We start from the raw sequence: 24,537 nt of genomic DNA, 5'->3' as shown, positions 1-24,537 counted from the left end.
AGGAACCAATCGGATTTTTTATACTCCTTGAGAGTTTCTCCTCGCGGCAAACATATATTCTCCCATACTGCAGGGGGCTGTTTATCGAAAACTCACATTTACAGCATGGTTTCAGCCTGGTTTCCACCCATCTGCGTTCTCATAGTTAAAAAATGTCAAATGTGCAGGAACAGGCGAAAACCCACCGCAAAGGGGCGTGTCTGTCTAATGATGTGATGTCTCTTTGGCCGTGCAGACACTCACGACCCCCGCGGATGTGTCAAGCATAAATAAGGCACAACATTTATACAACCAGACAGAAAGAAAGCTACATCACCTGTGCAGTGAGCAACTGGTTGCTGCCCCAGAGTTTGTTGCAGTGGGCTAATAATCCCAATTAAGACCCTAATAGAAGCCACTGCTCCTTACTAATGCTTATGCGTAATGTCACAGAAGAAGATCGTCATGTGAACCACAGTTTGTCATTATCACACCCATCCTCAGGGGATGGGTGGATCTGTTCAACCACTCAAATACTTTCCAACTAGAAGAGGGACCGAGCCCAGTGATGAGAGGATGGGGATATTTCCGTTAATTCACACACGCACACATTCACACCTGCCACTGCACAGGCCATGTCAAGCAAGGTATTGAGGATATTACCACACACACACACGCTATCTCTGTCCCCAGTTTAACCTCTTTCCAGTCATCATGGATGACCTTTTCACATCCTTTCGTTGACAAGAGAAAACACCGCCCATGATGTCAGCTGATAAGCCTCACTCAGGCTTACTGGGTCAATATGGAGCCACACAACATCAACGGATATTATTGTTACAGTTTACGACTTCCATGTCTGGCAGCTGTAAAGGTCGTCGTCAGCATCACAACTTCTCATCTGTCTTATTCTCTCTTAGCCGTTCTCTTTTACACACACTACTGTGGTGCCTATTCGTGGCGTGGCCGTGTGGCGTGCGTGCCCGTTTGGAATGGGCCGAATGAATGGCTACTGGTATTGCTTCTCACAGCATTGTTGGGGGACGTGGCAAGAAGAGTCCGGTGGCAATGTTAGCATATCCAGCATTAAAGATGAACTGCAGTCAATGAGCCCACGGTCTGTGGTCCGCTGCGGACGACATGCTCGACTCAATCCACAGAGCCTGGCAGCCCCGCCCCCGCTGCTGCACAGAGCGTTATCGTTTGTTTATTCAAAGTTATTAACATTGAACGTGTCGCGTGTCCAAATTGCAGCAACTTCGACACTGCACGCCCTTGGGTCTCCAGCAATAAACCTGCCAAGTGTGAAGTAGAGCAGATGAGATATGCGAAGGACAGGGATTGCTGCTTGCAGCCTCGTCGAGAACAGCTCATCGCTCGTTGACTCCAGGGATGTGAAGAAGAGTTTGTTTGTAACATTAGTATATCCAGCATCCGGCAGCAAAAGTGACCTGCAGTCAATAAACTGCAGCCTGTAAAGGCCCGCCAAGTGTGAAGTAGATTGGATGAATGGTTCTCGAGATATGCAAAGGACATACACACATACCCACATACGGACAGACAGATATTCCTTGCTTTACAGTTAGATACACTCACACATGACTTACAGGAAGTTGACGCAGCCGGTGCCGGGCGGTGGGGCGATCCAGACGAAGCTGAAGCTGGTGGAGGGCTGGTGGCTGACATGGGAAGCGACCACACTGCAAACAAACTGGGTTCCACCAAACTGCCGCTCTGGCATCACACCTGGAGGAGGGAGGAGAAGAGAGGACCAAAAAGAAAATTACCTGGCGTCGCCTGGATTTGAAATGTTATGTGTGATCCAATAATTTAATTAGTACCAAACATTTCCCAAAGCCTACCATGGTCTTTTAGATTTTTCTCTGACTTCCAAGTAGCAGCTGGTTTCCATTTATTTTACTACAGTATTAAAATCAACTAGCAAAGACATAAAACCCGTATTATACAGGTTAGAGTCATTTATCACAGTACATGAACATGTCATGTCTGCTTTTATCTTTATAAAAGTTACATTATCACTGTGTGCTAAGCCCATTTATAAGATAGTGTTTTTATAGTGGTGTGCCTTCATAAAATCCATTGTCAGAAAGCCACACCCAAAGACAAACAATTAATAAAACATGGATGTGTTGTAAATGATTATATTTAATTTATGGTCTCTTGAACTAAAAACACACACTGCTTTTTGGTTGCCAACTCTCACCGGTTTCCAAACAGCAGCAGACTTTAAAAATGTATCCACACTCCACTACATTGCTGCACACTCATAGAAGTACTTTCACAAAAATAAAACACACAACAATGATGATGTTCGCTGTGATGGATTACCAATTCTGTTCAGGTTGGTTTATACAGTAATGAAATGAAAAGTCACATTAGAATAATAAATGGTATTCTGTGCACGATGATTTGCAGCGTAGTCAAACCTATAGGCATGTATGCAATTAAAATACTGCAATAATATTTGGTAAGACAGAGTGCACGAAAAGTGCAAAGCATTATAAAGCACTTCTTAGAGACTAATCAGCATAAGTGTGAAACTAATGCATAAAGTGACCAGTGGATTTAACCAGATACACTAGGAGAGAGCCTCAAGGGCCTACCTAAAGTCTTGAGTTTTGCACATATCCACCTTATCCCATCCGTCCTTCTTTCCATTTGCTTTTCATTTCTTCCCTCGTTTGATCTCACGCCATTTTACTGATATTTTTTCCATCCACTGGCATCCTTCAGTTTTATTTTTCTTCTTCATTGCTTCCTGCCTCACACTCACTTCTCATCCACCGTCTCTCCTTTGCTCTTTTTTTCCTCTCTACTTCTCTCCTTTCATCATTTATTTTTTTCTCAACCCTCTCCTTCTTTTTTCTCCCCTCCCTGTGAGCTGACACTACATAACGGTGCTCTTATTAATGAGGGTCCGTGTCCGGCTATGATTGCACCGATGGAATGACATCATGTCACACAATCTTTCCTTCATATCGCAGAGGGCAAGGACAGGACGCCGCCGGACTCATCAATCACTGTGCAGTTATACAGAACACTTTAATAATTTACTGTAACCAAACGGCTTTGTAGCGTCGGCGAAGAGGCGTCTGTAACCAAACTATCACGAATGCAAACACAACTCCAGGATGGATTTGCACAGACAAGTGTGCATCTCCCAGACAGATAATCTGGGCATTTGTGATAGTTTTACAACAAAAGTCAACATAGTGTGTGGTCCAGTGCTCACGGAGCAAACACATTCAGACACTTTAAAAATGTATGTGATGTCCCATCTGTGTACAATATGAAGATGTGCTCTGAGCTGCAGCGCTCTGGTGGCTGGTCTCTGCTCTTTATAACCTGCAAACACAATCCTCTCCTCTCCTCTCCTCTCCTCTCCCCTCCTCTCCTCTCCTCAATCATAACTCGGCTCACTAAAAACATAATCAGCAATGATTAATAACATCGAAGTTAATATCCCCTGAATCAATGTGCAAATCAATATGTAAAGATCGTGTCTGCGTGTGTGTCTGCGTGGGTGGTTCAAAACTAATTATTTAAAGAGAAATAATTCCGCCCATCTCTGACAGTAATAAATTTGACCTCACAGATTGCATCCATAAATACACACAATGTCGACAGCACCGTAAATGTTTCTGTTTAACTCGGCCAGATGTTTGAGTGTATTTGTGTGTGTGCTCGTTTGTATGAAATTTATGTTGATGTGTGTGTGTGTGTGTGTGTGTGCCTCGGTACAAACAGACTCATTGCTGTCGGATGAAAAACTAAGAAAAACAAGCTTGTTTTTAAATCGAGCACCGTGCATCTATTTGTTCACCCTGTGGGGTTTTCAAAGGTTTTCTTGTAAATGTTCTCATCATGTAGAGAAACTCCTTAACTAGACTTCAAACTGAATAATCATCAAAGCATCGTGATTTAAAAGGTTTTACATGACAACGGCGTATTGTGCCATTATGTGTGAGGGCATGCAGCGTGTGGTGTGTCAGATTTACGAGATGTCGAGCGAAGCCGCCTTTTACATTGCTAAGGAGCTGCTGGTGTGTAATAACAGACTGAGATGTAATCACCCACTAATAGTACTGCTGTTCTCCAATCACCTCTCGGCTGCAACCTCTCCGTGTAATGACCACGATTTACTCTTAAGCAAACACACACACACACACACACACACACACACACAATCACATGGGAACACACATATAAACACACATAACTGTCTTGGGTTATTGCAATGTTGTTTGCCTGAGCAAGATCTCCTCAGCACCCTATCTTTACCGGCGACACACGGAAAAGCAGAAATTGCTTCTGTGCTGTTCTTACGTAGCACTCAGGCAAGCATGCATTGACATACCCATACATCATTCTCTCTTTTTAACCCCCTCTGACACAAAAGAGCACCATTTCCAGGACAATTTCCTCGCTGTTATGTGCCACGTATTTACCGCCGCAACCAAGGCCGTCAAGACAACAGTTTTGGCACTAAATGTCCAATTTTGTGGCAGGAGAAGAGAAGGGGAAGCGCTGTGAGTCTTTCTCGCCACATTGCCGTGGTGCAATTTGAGAATCCCTGCAGATGTGCATAATACAAGCTTAGCTCTCGTGGCAGTGGAAACACTATCTGGAAAGCTGCAAAGACAAACAGAGAGAAAGTGTGGTGATGGCGTTGAGCAGCAGAAGGAGACAGCACACGGGTTGTGGACAGAAGGACAGAAACAATGAATCACTCATTCAAAAAGGAATACAGCGCTGTCACTCATCATTGAGTTTAAGAAAAAGGTGGGCAGGGCACCAACAACAACTTAAGTGTTGGACAGAGTGTTTTTTTATTTACAGTGATGACAAACTCTTGCAATACTAATTAATTTACCACAAGCTACTGTAACTTTAATAGGAAAATGAACTAATACTGGATGTGAAGTGAAAACAAACACTGAAAAATGAGCATAACATTGCGAGAAAATTAGGAAAATAAAGAAAATAGCAGCAGACAAAGAGAGAAAGGTAGAGAGAGGGAGGAACTGAGGATATGGCTAAAGAGAAGCAGCGAGCAGTTGGGCTAGGGTGAAGATGAAAAGGCAGACTGATGCACTCCAGGACACAGCAGCGCTGGGAATCGACACCGCTCACAGAATTTCTATTCCCACTTGAAAAATACACTCAGGCGTAAAAATGCAAATAACGAAACTAGTCCCTTTCATGTCCGGGTGTGGAGAGAGAGAGAGAGAGAGAGAGAGAGAGAGAGAGAGAGAGAGAGAGAGAGAAAAAAATCACTATTATTCAACGAGATCCAAATCCCAAATGTTCCAGTAAAGCAACAAGCTGTAGTGAACCTGGACAGAAGAAACAGAGAACTCTAACATTCCTGGCTCGGTCCGGGGAGATGAGCAGAGAAATATAAAGACAGGCTCTTTCGTCAGTGTGAAATGAAAATATACGTATAACAAAGGCCTTCCTCCGTCCTTATATGCCGGGGTCACGCCGACTTTAAAAACTGTTCATTGATTTCTTCTTCCCTCAGTTGACCTGTGAGTTCATTTTTATGATATCTCTATATCAATATTATATTGATATCGTGATATGAAACTAGATAACATCTTAGATTTTGGATATGGAAATATCGTATAATGGCATAAGTGTTGTCATTTCCTGGTTTTACAGGCTGCATTACAGTAAAGTGATGTAGTTTTCTGAACTTACCAGACTCTTCTAGCTGTTCTATTATTTGCTTTTACCCACTTAGTCATTATATAATGGGATTTTTTATCAAAAATCCCATTGTGTAAATATTTTGTAAAAGCACCAATAGTCAACTCTACAATATCGTCATTGAGGTATTTGGCCAAAAATATTGTGAAATTTGATTTTCTCTTAATATATTGCGATTTATTACCTTTTTTCAACTGCAAATTATGTAGTTTGTCAACATCTGTTTTATCTAATAAGATACAGTCTCACTCTGTTTATCTCAGAGTTTTCATTCGCATATATTGAGGTCAGAGGTCAAGGGACCCCTTTAAAAATGGCTATGCCAGTTTTCCACGCCAAAATTTAGTGTAACTTTGCAGCGTTATTTAGCAGTCTTCCCGACAAGCTAATAAGACATGGTTTCCTAGTGTTGCGGTAGTCAGTGTTACCGGTGTTACACGGTGGTCGGGCACACACCAATTATATTACGTACCCACCGTCCCCACCGTCATTTTGCTTTTTTTACAGAAATAAAACCCATTTGGTTCATTTTGGCGTATCAGCGCCGTGTTATCAATACAAAGTCGGACGACGGACGCTACGAACTGACAGTGAATGCATCTACTCCATACGGAGTCTCAGCTCAGAGTAGCAGGTGTCATATTTCACACACACACACACACACACACACACACACACACACACACACACACACACACACACACACACACAGGACGAGAGAGAGTTGACAGACAAGACGATGCAAAGCGAAAAGCAAAAGCGCCTATTTGGCAATATTTCAGATTTAAACCCAACGCTATAAGGGCACCCTAACGTTAATGAGGCAATCGCCGTGCGGAGGACGGAGCGGTCAAAGCTGGTGTGCGCTGCAGAGCAGCGTAGGGTGGAAACCTGTGGCCCCGCAGCGAAAGCATGACCAGAGAGGCCAGACACACAGCCAACCGACGTTAAAGATCAAAGTAAGCGCGCTACACATATTGACCGTCATCTTTTCTTGTAAAATATTACTGGTGTAATCGGTAACACCGGTGTTGTCACGAGTTTATTAACCAGTGGGAAAATTTCTTCACCGTCACATCCCTATTTCATATGATACCAGGATCTTCACTCTAGCTTTAAGACTGAGCCCACTTCAACCTCTGAAAGACAGAATAGCGGCCGGATTGTTAAGGGGTAGTTTAAATAATAAAAGATTGACACTTGACGTCAGTGTATCGATACAATATTGCCACACAAAATATTGTGATACTATGCTGTATCGATTTTTTCCCCCACCCCTAGTGACAAATCTTATCTTTGCTTTAAGGGCTTGTTTTCTTTTCTGTTTTGTGCTTTGTTCATCTCCTCTTTTCTCATTCTTTCTCTAATCACAGTACTCGATGCAGTCGTGTCAAAACACACAGTAATTGGGTGATTGATAGGAAGAGCTTGCTACATTTTGCCGTTCAACCTCTTACCGCAAAATGAAAGAAACATTTAAAAACGTTTAGTTTTTAGTGGGCGCATTTTACGCTTCATCAACTGTGATTGTTTGTTCTCCACATTTGGACTCGTTAGCAAACAATCAGCCGCACGCAGAACTCACCTAATGAGCTGACAATGACACAAGTTGTAGCCGCAGTACAAATACCACCGGTGATGCTTTCATGCTGCACGTTAGATAAGTATCAGCAAAGGCCACTTCTAATTCAATAAGCAGCCACGGGGGGATCTTGGAGGACTGTTGCAACCATACATCCACAGTCAAATGCACACATGCATATATGCACGCTCGCAGTTCTTTCACATGCAGATTGGGCACTTATGAGCTGTCAGCAGTGATTAATGGCGAGGGAAGATGACCTGCTAACTCCCACGGTGTGACTGGGCAGAGCATGTTTCATAAATATAAACCCCCACACACATATGCATGCACACACACATGCATATACATGCACTCATGGGCATGCCCACACACAAACTCTCAGACACAGGAAATGGGTGTGTCAGGATTTTAAGGGTCATATGTTAGTTGTAGGGCTGTCACCCCGACATCAATCTCTGCTGGTAATTGTAGTGAATATTTTAAGCGTCCCATAAAAAAGGAAGTGGGAAGTTGTCGCCTCTTATGTATTCATATTCAGTCCACCCATGTCTCTTCAGTAACAAAGACTTCTCCACATTTTTCCCCTCTGTCTGGTTTCTCTTCTTTTTAATATGTAAACACTTCAGTTCACATCTGTCTGCGTCCTCTTTAACATCTCTCTGTTTGGACACAGTGTTTTTTTTATCCGTCTTTGTATCTCACTTTGCAAAGCTAATGAGCTTTTCCACAGCCAAGCTCGAAACAAGTCAAATAGATGGAGTGAGAATTCTCCCCGATGGAGCAGATGGGCAATCGGTGGCTCAGCCTGGCAGCGACTTCACACTGTAGGACCAGCAGGAGCCGGTCTAACTGGCATCAGAGCTGATAGTTAGGTTTTGTGGCAGAGTTGCGAGGATTCGAGAGGCAACCATTCAAATTGATATGCACATTTACGAGAATCATTCAGAGTTTATACACACCATTTGACATCTGGTCAGTACCAAATAGCTACTGGATTTTGCACTCATTTCAGAATTGTCCTTCAGCAATGTCTGGCTTGGGAAGCCACAGAAAACTATTAGTTTGACTGACCCGTGTGTGTGTGTGTGTGGCTGTGATTCGACTGTATGCATTCCTGATAAATGGTTTTCTAAGATGATTTCTAGACAGTTAAACATGTTTTTCCTGCTAGATTTCTGCTCGACAACTAGATGCACTTCAGTCCTAAAGGTGAAAGGAATCTGGGTGCTTGTTGCTTCTTTTCTACCAACAGTTCATCTCTCCTCTCTGCAGCTCAATTGTTATTAATGAATTCATGTTTAATGAATTCCAAGCACATACAGCACAACCATAAGCACACGTGCACTTTCATGACCCTGTACGCCTGCACACACATATACATAAGCAACCACAAACAGAATATTAAAATGCATGTGTATGCATAGCAGTTTGCTCGGAGCGATAATGAAATGAAATAAATCCCTATGAAGTAGCGTAATGTGCTCTAAGGAGATTAGGATATTTGATTTTTGTCTTCGGAATTTATATTTGTCACCACTCACTGTATGCTTTTTGATTAAACACAGAGAAGTGGGTCTCATTTAAAGAGTGCAGATTAATGTTTATGATGCACATCTTTTGTCCTCCAGGCCTGTGTGTGTGTGTGTGTGTGTGTGTGTGTGTGTGTGCATGCTCAGACAAACAGATAATAGCCTTATAAGCAGTGATCATTCTCCCACTTGCTAAGACTTAGAAATCCAATGTATACCACCCCAGATAATTTGGAGAGCAGGCCCATTAAAGGCTCATATTTCATGTGGTAATTCTTAAAACCTGTCATAAACCTACTGGAGCATTAACATGTGTTATTAAAAGCCTGTGAATGTATGGGAATCTGTCAAAAGCCAGAATAATGCCTCTGTCAACATGTTTCAAGAGAAGGCCACACAATGGCGACATAAATGATACATCACAACAGTACTGACAGCCCGAGTAGGGACCCCATACGCTTTGTGCTGCTGAATGATCCCATGCTATGTGTGTGTGTGCGTTTGTGTGCGCCCGTTTGTATTGCATTCACCGCCTCGTCTCAACGCCATCCTCAGCTGGTCAGCCGGGCCGCTGCGGGGTCTCGCGGCGCATGACAACCTCACTCTCTGATCTGCTGATTGGCTGAAACGAGCATCCATCTCAGCACCTGCCAATCACGCTACCATGGAGACAGGTTGGCAGCGTTGCGGTAATGGCAGGGGTCCGGCACGGCGTTGCCAGGAGGAAGCTGTGTGTTAATATGGGTGGTGAAAGATGCCAGTGGCCAGGGGGAAACGGGGTAAGAGACTCTGTGGGAAAATGTGAGGGGGAGAGGTTTGCCATATGAATGAAAGAGAGTTTAACTGGCAGTAAAGGACACCTGGAGGTCTGCTGAGCTCTATACGTGTGTAGGTGAGTATATGAGAGACTCATTGTGCATATGTTTATGTTTACGTTATTATGTTTTTCCATGTGTGCACAGCACGCTCAATTGAATGTTCTGTGAAAGAAGCCATTTGTGTGTAGATAAAAACGTACGTGGCCCTAAGCACCAGACCAATTTTTGTCCATATGCATACATTCACAGAACAATTGCTCTTTCATTTGGGCTTCCATTGTATCTCACAGCATCCATCATCCATCATCCATAAACTCCTGAAGGCAAGGCCGTACACACAAACACACCCACACAACACACAAACATACAGAGCTAGGGCTTATTGTAGGAGCTGCCAGTACGGCTCTAACCAGCTGAATGAGAGAAAGTACTGTACACAACATACTGTATATGGTCATACGTGAACAATTACTTAATACGCTACAACGTTAATAATTACTTCTTCTTCCGTAATGTGCCCTATGCACCGTTGCATCTATCAAAACCAATAACTGAATAATACCTCAAAATATGAAGAAAATAAACATTTAGTTCATCGCTTGAGGCTACGTACTGCTTCCTTTCAATGATCAAGAGCTACAAGCCACACAAGCGTGAATGATGAATGGAATACAGGAACACTACTGGAGCATAATATACCCCCCTGAACTAATGTGTCATAATTGAAATGAATGTTGTTCTGAATCAAACAAGTGTTGTGTGTTTTTGGAGCCCCACCCTGTATGATAGATGAGGCTTCTACGTCTCTGCACAGCCCTGCAATCCATCTCAAAGGCACTCTCACATACTCGCAAACACATACAGTATAGTATACCCAAATGCACGGGTACATTCATGCACACAATATACTGTAACAGTTACATGTAAATTCCATGTTGTTACAAATTGTCTTATTTCATAGACTACGTTTACATGCACAAAATATTCAATTTTATCCCCTTTATTCTGAAAAAAACAATATTCCTATTACGCTGTTTACATGGCTAATGAATATTCCACTAATATCCCTGTTTACATGCAGCCGCGCATACTCCGATTAACGTTAATGGTGGCGGACGTGTTCGACCAAGTGAACACAGCATCCCTCTTTCATTCCTTCAACCACCTTCTTGAAAAGGCCAGCATTGCGATATTTGCGCATATCCAAAAACCTGTTGATCTTTCATGATGGTTAAAAGTAGGTGTGTTTCTCCTCTCGACCAGAAATGTGGGCATGCATATCAGCAAACTCTCGGCTAGTTGGTTTTATGTACAACGCACAGAGCTGGCTGTAAACAGGCAAGAGGCCATGGGTCGCAAACTGCTGTAAAAACCCCAATTTAGATGCATATTCTGAATGCGTTGTATCCATGTCCAAAGAATGCTCCTAAAACCAGAATAATATCGACATATTAAACATAGTCAATGTTTTGGCCATCATTTCTATCAGTAATAGTGACATTTTACTCACTTAAAGGGATAGCTCAGGTGTTCTGAAGTGGGGTTGTATGAGGTACTTATGCATAGTACAGTAGGTGTATTTCCCAGCATCGAGAAACAGACCAGAGCACCGGCACCAGACCAAAGTCATACAGTGCTGTGGACGAGGACGGCAGAAAAACATATTTTAGCCAACTAAAAGAAAGGCTCACCTAAAACAATTGATATCTGTTTAAGTATATGCTATATTTAGAATATTTTCCAACAGGGAACTGAACTGAAAGTTCTGAACTGAAAGAACTGAAACGTATCTATACTGATTTTGTCATCTGAGCCTGCTGGCTTTGGAGAGAGCATAGATAAGTTTCACTTTCAGTTCAGTTCCCCATCGGACAGGAGAAGGAAAGGGCTGTCTGATGGCAAGATAAAGCAGTGAAAATATTCTAAATATTTATAGCGTACACTTGAACAGATATAAATTTATTTAGGTGAGCTTTTCTTTTAGGTGGCTAAAATATGTTTTTTCTGCTGGCCCCGTCCACAGCACTGTATTGCTTTGCTTCGGCGTCGGTGCTCCTGTCTGTTTTTCCAAACTGGGGGCACCCCAACCGTCATCTACTAAAAATAGAAACTAGTAATACACCTACTATGGATAAGTGCCTCATACCACTCCACAAACCCCCCAAACTATCCCTTTAAGTAACTGGTGAGAATACCACCACACTGCATTGCTTAACTAACCTGGAGTTTTATTTAAAACCTGTGTGATCACCAGACTTTTCAGGTTTCTTGCCGGGTCGGATTTGTTTTTAGTGATGTTGTCAATTTCCCAGAACTCAACACTTAATTTGGTGAGCACAATGTTATTAATACTGATAGGAACGATGGCCAAAACTACGAAAATGAGACCCAGGTTGTATAAAAACGTAATTTCCCTTTATGTTTATGATATAGTCAAGCTGAGAAACAGGGGCCTGTTTAAAACTGGGTTCAGTCCCAGACTCAAGATGTGTGTGTGTGTGTGTGTGTGTTATGTAAATCATCAGGGTGAAATGTTGCTGAAAGGCCTACAGTAATTGGAGTGACATAGCCGAGTCTGCTGAGTGCTAGTGGTGTGAGGCCTTTGGAGTAGCACCCAGTGGAGGACAGCCAGCTACGAGCCCCAGGAGCAGCTTACCACACTGGGTGGCAAAGTCACCAAACTCCCCTTCCCCCACTTTCAGGTCCTTGAGCACCCGTTTCTTCTTCCACCCTTCCATCCATCCATCCATACGTCCATACATCCATCCATCAGTGAAGCCCATGAGCGGCTGGCTTCTGTGGGTGTGTGTCATTGTAGCTTGGCAGGCACACACCACAGCTTTAACGGCAGGCGCCAGGGCTAATTTGATTTTTAATTCAACACGACTCCTCGGCTAATAGTTTGAGCTGGGGATTAATTAATCTGATTTGACTTGTGCTAATTTCTTGCACCCACGTCCCTGCTCCCCACCCGTCAATGCAGCAAACAAACAAACTGGCGAGGCCTTGGTCTCGCAGGCTCTGTCCTGACACACATGTTGAGTATGAGAGATAGAGACCTGGGGCGACAGGTGAGGAGCCAGTGGAGAGCCTCGGGGAAGCAAGGCATGGTGCCTGTGCTGCCTTTGCATATGTGTGTACATAGTATGTGTGTGTGTACCTAGATGTGTTTATGGAGGAGGCTGGAGCTGAGCCTGGTCTGACAGAGGAGCGCTGGGAGGCAGTGAACTAATCACGGCAACAGCCTGTCTCTCGTAAGGAGGGCGAAACACAGAGAAGGTCACCAACTATTTTCGCTGCCAAAATATGGGTCAAATTGGATCTGGGTGAGTTGTTCACAGATAACTAGTATGTAATGTAAAAAAAAAATGGGCTAGGCAGTGGAGCATCCCTGTTCTTCTCTGAGGCTTTCAGAGGGTGTCGGGCCAGATCCAGGCAGGGCCCTACAGGGAGGAACCAGTAGAACCACTAAGCTTCCTCATCTCACAGAGTCAGAGAGAGCACTTCCACTTTTTCTAATACTCTCTGCAAGGGAACTTTAAAAATGAATAGACCTCAGAGTGCAGCCCGGATGGCGTGCACTTTGTGGAGAACGCTTTGTAAAATCACTTTCTCGCAGTTTGCACACAAAAACCCACAGATGCCCACACACTTGCAAGGTGCATGTGGAGGTATAGAGTATAAGGAGTTTTACATCACAACACAACAAAGATGCATTTCAAAGTCAGCCTGCCTCTTTGTTGAAATGATGCAAACCCACTAGTGTTCACAGAAATGTGTCAAACTGAGCAGTCTTTGAGTCAAAGCTCTCTCTGACTTTATTCTATCTTTATTTCTCTCTCCTCTCTCGTTCTCTCTGGCATGTAACCAACCTCTCTGCATGGCAGAAAATAACATTGCTCTGCTCAAGAGAGACCACACATGGGAGAAACAGCCTACGCCTGCTGCTCTCTCCCGCAGGATACAAAATAAAGAATAAAATAAAAAAAAAAACTGGCCAACATCTCACACACCACTTTGAAATCTCTATCACAGTCAGTCCAGCTCCTGCATTCCCCCATTTCTGCTCTCTCGGTCACCCTGGACCTTTTTTACCATACATTTAGATGCAGAAAATACAGTGAAGAAATGAAAAAGCACTCAAATGCTCAGCATGTGCACACAAATACATGTGTGCTCCCACAGAAAGCAGATATAAACACACACCTTCACTCCCAGACACAAATGGATGCACATATGCATGAGCATAGGCACACATACTGAACACCGCATACTGTACAAATGTAAGCACACCTAGTGAAGCCGTGGGAGTTCAAAGAAAGGACTATGTTTTCCAAGAGAGCTAGTGTACACTTAGTGAACCAGTAAATTCCCAGCAGCAGAGCTCCAGCAGGTCTGCTGTGCCATCACACCTGAGACGCAAGATCTACGCTGTTGGGATGTATGTCCAACACTAATGCACTACTTCACAAGTCTGCTGTTGGTCTACCTTACATCAATAATGGATTAGGTTGTATTCTGTTTGAATTCTTTCAAGGAGCGGTAGCTTCTGGCTTCTAAGGCCCCGATCGGACAGAGTGCATTCTAGCAACCTAGGGCCGCTTTTTGTAATTGTTTTCAATGAGAGTGAAGCATTTTGTGCGCTGCTGAGCGCCTGGCGTTTCTGGTGTTCTGTGCGCCTCGCGTTTTTACAGGAGCACCCTGAATGCCTCGTGAAAAAATTCAACACATAGCGGAAAAGCGCCAGATGTCATCAGCGTTTTTTCTCATTGTGGTGACTTTTGCTGAATACCTGGAGATATATGACATTATCAACTGTAGTTACCATGATCTGAACAGAAAACAACAGAAGGCAAATTAGTGCGGTACTTGAGATTTCTGGAGAAGTTGTTTAGATATATTTAAACTGCACTCTTAACCAGGTTCTGACATTGTATGTAGAATGCTTTAGAACCGTAAACACTGAGTCAGTGGTACCAGAAAGTAAAAATATATCATGTAACCTTAATCCATGACTATTTTTAATTTAAGAATTGCTTTTTAAAATGATATTTCTTAATATACTGCCATGGTGGCAGGTGAGATTTTTACCCGCCACAGCCAACACTTACCCTGTATTTGGTATTTGGTAGGTGGCAGGTGCTAATTCCATTCTCTGCTATTAATGGCAGCATACAGTTCAGGGTTTGTGTTCAGCTTACATTAGCACTCTTTCGTTGGTTGCCTAAAGGGCTGAACGATTTTGAAAAAATAAATCTAATTACGATTATTTTGACTGATATTGTGATTGCGAAATGATTTGCGATATTAGAGGGAATGATCATTTTTACATCAATACTCTCATTTTCATTGAAAATCATATTAAAATGATTATGATGTAATTTTTGCGGGGGTTCTGTACCAAACAAAGATGTTTTCTTAAGTCTGTAGAATATGATGTGTAGGCCAGGACATCTTCAGCACCACAATATTTCATTTAAAATGGTATTTTGACACACATTTGGCCTTTAACAAATATTGCAAGTATTTCAAATCCTGCGATAAAATTTCGATTAATTGTGCAGCCCTAGTTGCCTAGCAACAATTTAAAGACGCAGCAAAAAACAAATGCTCTGTATGATCTGGCAACAAAAAGGCAGTGCGGTGCGCCTCGCTGCATAACGCGCTCTGAGTGATCAGGGCCTAAGGAGGCTTTGCGCATAGAAAGAAGCTATATGACTTGTGATGCATAACCACCCAAGCATTCCTCTCGACTCTGAGAGCACCCAAATGTTTAGCCACCTGTTAGCAGCTTCACAGCATTGTGAGTTTGGTGGGGGAGGACGTGCCGGGCAACACGAGGGGACAGAGCAGAGTTCTCAGTCTGGGCGTGACGGGTGGGAAAGTCCTGTGCCAGCAAAGCGGGGAGATTTACAGCGAGCCGACCCGGTCCATCTCGAGTTCTGATCTAACACTGTGCCGCAGAGAACACAAATCACCTCCCATACATAACCCTGCCCCTGACAACTCATTTCATCTTCTGCACTAATGAATTCATCATCAGGAGGGATCTGCCTTTGGGTGCCTCAGCCCTGAGCAGGGAAGGAGTAATGGCTCAGATAAGTCATCATCATCATTATCAACATCATCACCGCCAGCACCACCTTGCCTCTTTTCAGCCCACAAGTTCAGGAGCAACAGTTTGGGACTGTGCGGTGTCCTTGACGGAGCTGCAACAGGGTGGAACTTTGGCAGTGTCCAAGGTTGTTACAAGGTTGGATGTCAGAGCGAATGTGTCACAGATGTGCATCCTACGTGTGAGAATCAGTGCGATTGTGTGTATGTCAATGGAATTTGAATGTGTTGTGGTATGAGTGGATAAATCAGCGAGTGTGAGAGCTCTTATGGTAGCGAGCGAGTGTGTACGTGTGTGTCTGTGTGTGTGCATAAAGGAGTCTAAGCGGCGCAGTCAGGGAGCTGTCAGCAGAGAGCCAGGGAGCAGGTTGATCACAGGGCTGCAGTGCGTTTGAAGTCTCCCAGGGACTGACAGCTTCTCTCCCCATGGGAACCCCTTTCCCTCACCCCTTCTCTCCTCCCTGCACCACCCTTTCTCTATATCATTCCGCTTTATCCTCCATCTCTCCCTACACAGAAGCTCCATCTCAGTTTTTCTCCTCATCCCATTGATGGAAGAGGTATGCGGAAGCACACTTGTGCTCTCCTGGGACTGTTAGTGCTTCCAAAACAAGGCTTTGTTCAGTGGGAATCACACCTGTGAGTGTGTGTCTCTGTAAATACCGACATGATGAGCTGCCATCTCTCATAGTCTGACATTCTGGCTGACATTCAATCCGGCTCGGTGGCAGGAGGGCACAGACAGCCGACCTTCAGCCTTGAGATGGATGAGTGTGTGGACATCAGGATTTGAATGCATAATTGTGCATAATGAGACCATTCATGATGGTGTATTTCCATATGTTTCTATTTCTGCACGAGTCCTGTTAAATGTGTGTATGGTATGATTACACTTTTGGCTGCGCACCCTTCCTGGCCCCCTCCTCCACAGGTCAAGGTGCAGCGGGATTTCATCTCTAATCGGGCTGTGTGTTAGCATGAGCCCATCCGTCATGGGGACAGAGTGTCGGCTGGATGTCCCTGTCACTAAGCTGTCCATTTTGTCAGACCGCCAGATCCATCATATTGAGATGGGGACTGATCCTTGCTAGCAGAAGCCAACCGCCCGCAAATACATACAAATATGCAAATTAACGACAAAATAAACATCACCCTGCAAACGAGCCATCCATCAATGACCAGTTTCTCAGCAGCTCAGCATTGGCACGGCAACACCAATCAGCCACTCCGTCAGAGGGAGTGATGGAACGCCATCCTCTCATCTTCTCTCCCCCTCTTTATATCAGTCACATACTGTCTCCTTTTCATTGGTCCCTCTATGTCATTTTTCATGCACACTTTCTCCAATTTTCTCCTCTCACACTCATTCCCTTAATCTCAGACACTTTGTCAGCCACATGTTGGCATTTCCACCTATCCATTTCCCTCTCCTGTCTATTTCCCAAGCTCTCTCCTTCCTTCAAGTGGCTTTTCTTCATCATTGTAATTATAAAATATCTGGAGACATTTAGAATGAATACTTGTTCTGTCTTTGTGTTTGAATGGATAATGATGTGATGGGAAACATTTTGCCATCAGGGGAGCAATACAAATCAAGCCACATGTGATATTTCTTTCCATACAGGCCCTGGTGTTTGGGGTCCAATACATACCTCATCATTGCTGTGCGACATACAACAGCGAACTGTTCTCATTTAAACCCCGACCGAATAAATCAAAATTATCACAATGTACAAAAGTCATTGTTTTCATCATAAAATCTTTGTTACCGCCAACTTGAAAGCTGTGTGAGTTCCTTTCAGAAAGCCAAGACGCTGGGATGGAAAGAAAGACTTCTTAATGGAATAAAAGTCAAAGGAGGGAAAAACACGAAGCAGAAGTTGGAAGTCTCCTGCAGCTGAGTCAGTCCAGAGTCCAGACTCATGTTGCTTTTCTGGCATAGTGCGTGTATCGACATCCCCTCCGCGCATGTTACACACAAACGTAGAGTCTAAAAGTTTCCCTCTAAAACAGCAATCAGGCTGTCAAACTATACTACACAATTTAAATGAATCACCTTACGCACTATACCTCGTCCATTAACTGTATGTTGTGACTGAATGAATCCCACAGTGACATGTTGAGTCTTTCCTGCCAGCGCCTCACACTTCGAAACAGAATAATTGTTGTGGCTGTGTCTCAGCCAGACTGGTTTATCAGGCCCCTTAAGGGCACATTTACAAAACACCACAGTCAATTTACACTCCTGTGTTCTGCCTCTCTCAAGTGGCGCTGGCTCCCAAACATAACATTGTTTTTAGCTCCAGTTTGTCTGATTCTGCACTAGCCATAGCAAAGCAATTACAGCATCATAAAGATTTGTGGTTAGCCACCCGGCGGCTCGTGGGGGAATCCCTGCCTTTAGGTCGCGGAGGAATGAGCCTTGGGCAACCGGAGCCGCAGCTCAGCCCAGAAGCCGAAGATACGGCATTCCTCAGACGACCCTGATTGCAACCCCAATTGCTCCATTATAGTTTGGCTAATTTGACAATGAGTGGGTGTTCTTGGCGACGCAGTAAAAAGTCAGTCCGTCAAAGCTTCCCATTTTTATTGCTAATCTAGTGAGGAGTGCATTGTTATTCAGAGGGAGTGGAAGCCAATAAAATGCTCCCTTCACATTGTCTCCATGTGGTGGTGTCTGTGTGCATGAAGGTGTCTACATAAGTGCATGTGACAAACCAAAAACAGAAAAACCCAAAGACAAAGAAAGAAGAGGACCAGTGATAGAGCGTGTGCATTTGCATGCAGTGTGGTCATGCATTGGTTTTATGAGGTTTTCCGTAAAAAGCAGTGGAGGGTGACACAGAAGGCCGAGGGGAATTCTCTCTTTGGAGGCCGGCGTGCAGTCGTCCTGTCTGCAACTGCTCTAACCACAGCAACCACAAGACATCCCCACACAGAGTGTACAAACACTAACCTCTCTATCTCCACAGCACCCTGCCTTTATCCGTTTCGTTCGTCTTCATTTTTCTCTGTTTCAAATCATTCACGCTCACCATATGTCCGTCTTTGTCTTTCTCTCCACAGACATCAACCCAGCAGAAACAAAAGATCTACCAACTTAAAAGTCTTCTTGCTTAGCATTATCTTTTGATTTCAAATCTCAAAAAACTAATTTACCACTAATCTTCTCCCTGTGTGTGCGATCTTGCGGTGGCGGTGCAGCGAGGTTTCATTTTTCCCGTGCTGGAGTTCATGTTGGTTCCCGCACTGATACATCTGTCAGCCACATGTTACCCCAGCCAGCCGCCGCTCTAGCAGCTGTACACAGCTGGAGTGTGTGCGTATGTGCTTTTGAGTGAGAGTGGATGGGTATTTCTTTATTAAATTACATGGGTGTGTATGCATGTTGCCGTCCATTTGTGTCTGTGTCCCCTACATGCCTCCATTGAGGGGGATTAGAGCCACACCCTATCTTTGACCCTCAACGCTAAATACTGGGCTCGTAAAACTCCCTTGCAAAGTTGCGTGACCCTGACAGATTCTTTTATATTTGTCACAACAACAATGGACATAAAGTGGTTTCTCATTCTATTATTGTTCCACTGCATTATCTTCAAAGTATTTTGCTCAAACACTGGCTCTCTTATGCTCAGCAATGTCACTGGGTTTCCATGAGCTCATTGAAACTCTCTCTCTCTCTCTGGGAGCATCCTTCTTCAGCCCTCCCAAGGCTAAAGAGCCTACCCAGATGATACCCTTCCATGGACCGTGGTCTGCAGACCAGCCAGGCTCTGTATGGTATCTCGTGAAAATCCCATCTACCTAATAACTGTGCAGACAAATGATGTAAAGGAAGAAAAACTGTAATTTAGACAGCAGTCCCACCAATAAGAGGGCTATTGTTCTAATGAATCCCCCCTCTGTTTCCCCTTAATGACAACATTGATTCTGTGTAGCTCCATGGAGTCATGAAGCCCTCATGGGAGAGGATCCAGGAGAATCAGAGCAGAGCGGACACAGTGCAGAGAGCTCTTCAGCTGAGGACAGACTGAGTGACTGACTGCTGCTGTGAAACCTGGACGGCATCGCTGCTTAGCAGATTACACACACTGTAACGGAAGGCTTTGTGGACTTTTTTTTAAACACACACCATGCAGAAACTCACAGCTCCACAAGCTGCTTCTGCCTATCAGTCTGTGCAGCCCTTCTCTTAAAACTTTTTAAATTAATGAGAGTGAAGCAAAGGTGACGCAATCCTTGCTTGGATGCCTCCCCAGTAAGCGGGGCTGCCAAGAGTGAAGAGCGGCCCTGGCCTGGGTGAAGTCAGCGCCTGAAGAACAGTGGAGTTAGTCAGGATAAGTGAGCCCGCTGGGCAGCAGTTCTGGGCCAGTAGCCCTGTTCTCTGAGGAGTTCTTTATGGCCGATCCATCACCCCGAGAGAGCCCCCCACCGCTGCACACAGGGGCTCCATCCGCACACACTTCATCTGAGTCTATAAATCCTCTTTGTACTGTACTTGTCAAAACAATTTTAGGGCTAAACATAGCTTTAGATATAACACACAGCTACACATGCAGACGATGCCAAAACAAACTGACAATGTTAAGAAAACTGGAATGCTAATACATCATGAAGAGTTTTTTATAGCAAACCAAAAATAAAATAAAATAGTACCAAATTCTTAAATTGTTTCCCAAAAAACATTATCCATGAATAACTTCTTACTATTGTAATGATACAGTATGAAACCAAATGCAATGAAGCTGCACCACTGCACCTTCTCCGCAGCTCAACATCTGACCAGCTGACCTAATGACTATTAATATTCTCTTCTTTGTTATTTGAGGTTTGGTTTTGTCTCTCAGAGGCCTCACATACTTTCGCTGCTTTGTTCTCTAACGTCTTATCCTCATATCATATTCAGTTTTCTGTTTTTCTTCCCTCAAGCTTCAATGAAAAACGCATCTGGCCAAACCCCTGGTCACATCATCCCCACTCCTCATCCATCACGGCCTGTCACAACACGAGTCGGGAAGTGGTCTTATGCTCATTCTGGGAACGGATGTGGATTACTGAGCTGGGTCGTGCTCACTGTGATACTATTTAGATTATCTAAGAGTTTGTTGTGCTAAAATGCAAAGCTAAACTGAGCCTTTAATGAAGAGCTTGTATTGGCACGAAGAGCGTGGGTGAGGACACCACTCTAAACAGTGGTATCTAATGAAGACTTACCAAAGCCGAAGGCCGCTGGAGCAGGGATGGGAGCCGACTGGACTGGCGTGGAGGTGTAGAGGCCAGTCACCAGCAAACCATCGAAGGATACGCTGGTAGAGATGGTTACTGAAGAGACAGAAAGAACAAAGATGTTTAACATTGGTGTTACTGCAATTCAACATCCAACTGGTTATGTCATAAATTGTTGCAATTGCAATTGTTTCACAAATGTAAATTCTGAAATATGATATATTATCCTCACGTTTTAGTGACACTTTATTGTTAACTCACAAGAGGACTGGAAGACGAACTGCAATTTACCGCTGATAAGGTGTCAGAGATCGCAAGTACTAAGTTACGTTCACACTTCGTTTGCAAGCTACACAGATAATTAGTCGGTGTGATGAACATGCGTGTGGACAGGAAGTCTGGAAGTGTATGCACACTACAGCTCCCTAACATCCTGCTGCTAATGAGCTCAGGTGTTAACAAATGGATATGTAAAGCGACCATTTACTGGGAGGCCAAATGAGACCAAACGCCCTGCAGGAGGAGAGGAGAGGAGAGCGCACAGATGTGTAAGCAGGTGTTAAAGCAAAAGCAACAATGTCAAGCACACACACGCACACACACACAGGTGCCTGCTAAATAGAGGTTTGAGTCACTTTTTAGTTGAACAAAAACAATATGATCACCTCACTGTTTGTCTCACAGCCAACGGCTCAAGAACGTAATCTAGCTCATCCTGAACAAATCACAGTGCTTTAATCAGAGCCTGTCCCTATTGACAACCATATTAGAAGAGACTGGTGAGATAATTGGCTGTAACCCTGATAGCTTCGCTAAGCCTCTATTCATCGCAGGTCACCACAAACAGCAGCGGAGCAGACAACTGCCAGAGGTCTATTATCCAGCTGTACAGATCTACAGCTTAGTGTATCCAGCAGCAAGTTAACTATTGATCTACCCAGTAAACAAAGGCCCTGAGTGGCGGGACCACAGAGCCAGCTACATCACTGGAGGGAAAGAGCTCAGCCACTGGACTGCTTCCAGCCAGACAGATCAGAGCACAGGGGAACAGTCTGTGGCTCAAAGGAGAACACACTCCCACAAAAATACACTTTTACATTTTGAGGAAAACAATCCTTTTCAGCGGGGAAACATGAAGGCATTGTTATTCCCTGACCCTGGAATCCCCCCTGCTTTTTGGGGTGAAAAGTGAATGAGGAGTCACCCGCGGCATTGCTGTGTTTTTCGTAAGAATAGCAACATTGTCGGTTTGGTCTCGGGGCGTTCATTCTTCTGGGCTGTTTCAATGTGGGAATCTGGGCAGAGCAGACTCCTGTGTGGCCCAGTCTCCCTGCCTGTCTGCCTCGGTGGCTCCATTAACACGTCCTCACACACAAGTCGCCCAGCGTTTGTGTCTGCATGTGTGTGTTCTGCATGTGTCTGTGTATATTGGATGTGCTACACCCTGTCTAAAGAGCACAGTTCAGCCCATCTCTCTCCTCCATATCAAAGCCTCAATAATTCAACCCCCTGATATGACTTGTTATTATATCCAGACATGTCCTCCTCTCTTTCTCCTGTTGTGGTTTTTACAGAGGAATCCAGCTGTAGCACTAATGCTGTATTTAACATGCTCTTTGCTCCACTACAGTATACAACAGTACATAACGTGTTAAGGCTGCTCTGTCTGAATCTTTAAAAAATACCCACTTAAAGGAACAGTGTGTAACATTTCAGGGGATCTATAAGCAGAAATGGAAAATAATATCCATAACTATGATTCTATTAGTGCATAATCACCTGAAACTAAGAACTGTTGTGTTTTCGCTAGCTTAGAATGAGCCCTTCATATCTACATAGGGAGCGGGTCCTCTTCACGGAGTCCGCCCTGTTGCACAGAACAGTCAAACCAAACATTGGCTCTAGAGAGAGCTGATCGCATTTTTACGTTGCATGAAGGCCACTGTAGTTCTCCAACACGCTTGTGAAACTGCGGTAACGTGAGCCGCAGAGTGCAAAACCGTGGTACTGCCAGCCGGCGTCCGTTGCGCCAAAAGAAGTGTTATTATGGTAAGGATGGCCTCTGAGCGAGGCAAACGGCGTTACCAGTTTTGTTCTCGGCAGCTCACGTTACGGCAGTCTTGAAAAGGGAGGAGTGAGCGAAGGGTTACTCAGTTGGTTGCAATCTGCAACCACACCACTACATGCCGCCAAATCCTACACACTGTACCTTTAAGCGATAGGATCCAAGCATATAGTTTATGCTTCAATTAAACTATGTAGTCTGTGTTTTTTTGTTTCTGGAAACTTGCAAACTTCCAAAACACAAAATGAAACATGGTAACAGGGTAAACAGGATAAACATGCAACTACAGCATCTGCTTGGTTTCTGTATCTGAAATAAACAGAGCTACTTGAACATTAGCAAAGAATAGTGTACTCTCTGCGCTCGATAGCTTTATCTCAATTGACGTAACATTGTAAAAGGTAAGTTGCTTCTAAATAGGGATGTCATGAGAAAAAAAATTCCCTGATAATGCGACATTGTGATCAACAAATCTGTGTTGATATCAGCAGGAGGAGAGCTACTAACGTTAGCTGTTAGCAGCCGGAGGGCAGCACAGTCCTGCTTGGCTAAATTATGGCGCTAACAGCTAACGTCCCGAGGTTGCATTGAGTTATGATGCGATTAAGCTCTATTCAGTAAAAATGAGTATTGGGCGAAGGTAAATTATGACGTTATCATGATGTGTTGAAATGTACTCTTGTAAAATTAAGTTTTGTCTAGAAACTTGAGGTAGATCATCAGGGATTAAGAATAAATTCTCAAAAACCAGTACACAAATGGTAATAAAGGAGTGTTTGGTGAAATACATGGGATATATTGTTTTGTTTTTTATTATGTTATCGAATTTGGTATCGAGAATTGTGGAATTTCCTTGGTATTGGTATTGACTGCTAAATTTCCGGTATCGTATGTTTGCAGTTGATTTTGGTGAAAATAAAATATTCTACAATTTAAATAATAATAATAAGTCTCTTTTGTGTGAATGGCTCTGGGTATAATTTCTCTGTATTCAGCTGTGAGCTGCAAGATTCTATCAGCATGTACAGCGTGTACGAGAAGCTGTATTGTGAGAAAGACACATATTTTGCTTGGCAACAGAAAACATTATCATATCCAATCCATGTTGCTCAGTGCACCTCTAACACTGCAATACCAACAGAATGCAGGGAAAAGGCCTTTCCATTCAAACAAGCAATTATCATGTCCACGCTGAGCATACATGGGCTCCTCTTTTATGCTATTTTTGCTTCCCTGAATACATCACCTATTCAACAAATCCATTCCAGGTTGTGGTGAGACAGGTTATCAGTGTTTACATGATGCTGTATTGATCCAAGGCCATGGCATGATGCAGTATTTAATGGAGTAATGGACTGGGTTTAATGCACTAAGTTGGACCAGGCTTCACCAGCCTCCGTACACACAATACGCTCATTTCTGCATTTCCACTGACCTGCAAGGTTTCACACACTCCATTACTTGCCACAGACACTTGCATACGAGCTA

General features: G+C 43.8%; 1 protein-coding gene across 4 annotated transcripts in view; it reads right to left on the bottom strand.

Moving 5' to 3' along the window:
• The window catches only part of reln (reelin), a 118,278-nt gene that overhangs the window by 71,001 nt on the left and 22,740 nt on the right, over window positions 1–24,537 (bottom strand). For all 4 annotated transcript variants that reach the window (XM_074632567.1, XM_074632568.1, XM_074632569.1 and 1 more), the window contains exons 2-3: window positions 20,973–21,080; window positions 1,587–1,725 (exon numbers count right to left, since the gene is read on the bottom strand). In XM_074632567.1, coding sequence (XP_074488668.1) covers window positions 1,587–1,725; window positions 20,973–21,080 — 247 coding nt within the window. The remainder of the gene's footprint in view (window positions 1–1,586; window positions 1,726–20,972; window positions 21,081–24,537) is intronic.

This window comes from Sebastes fasciatus, chromosome 4, assembly GCF_043250625.1.
Source record: "Sebastes fasciatus isolate fSebFas1 chromosome 4, fSebFas1.pri, whole genome shotgun sequence".
NCBI lineage: Eukaryota > Metazoa > Chordata > Actinopteri > Perciformes > Sebastidae > Sebastes > Sebastes fasciatus.
The sequence above is the reverse complement of the archived record's forward strand: the minus strand, read 5'-3'. Positions and strand labels throughout refer to the sequence as shown.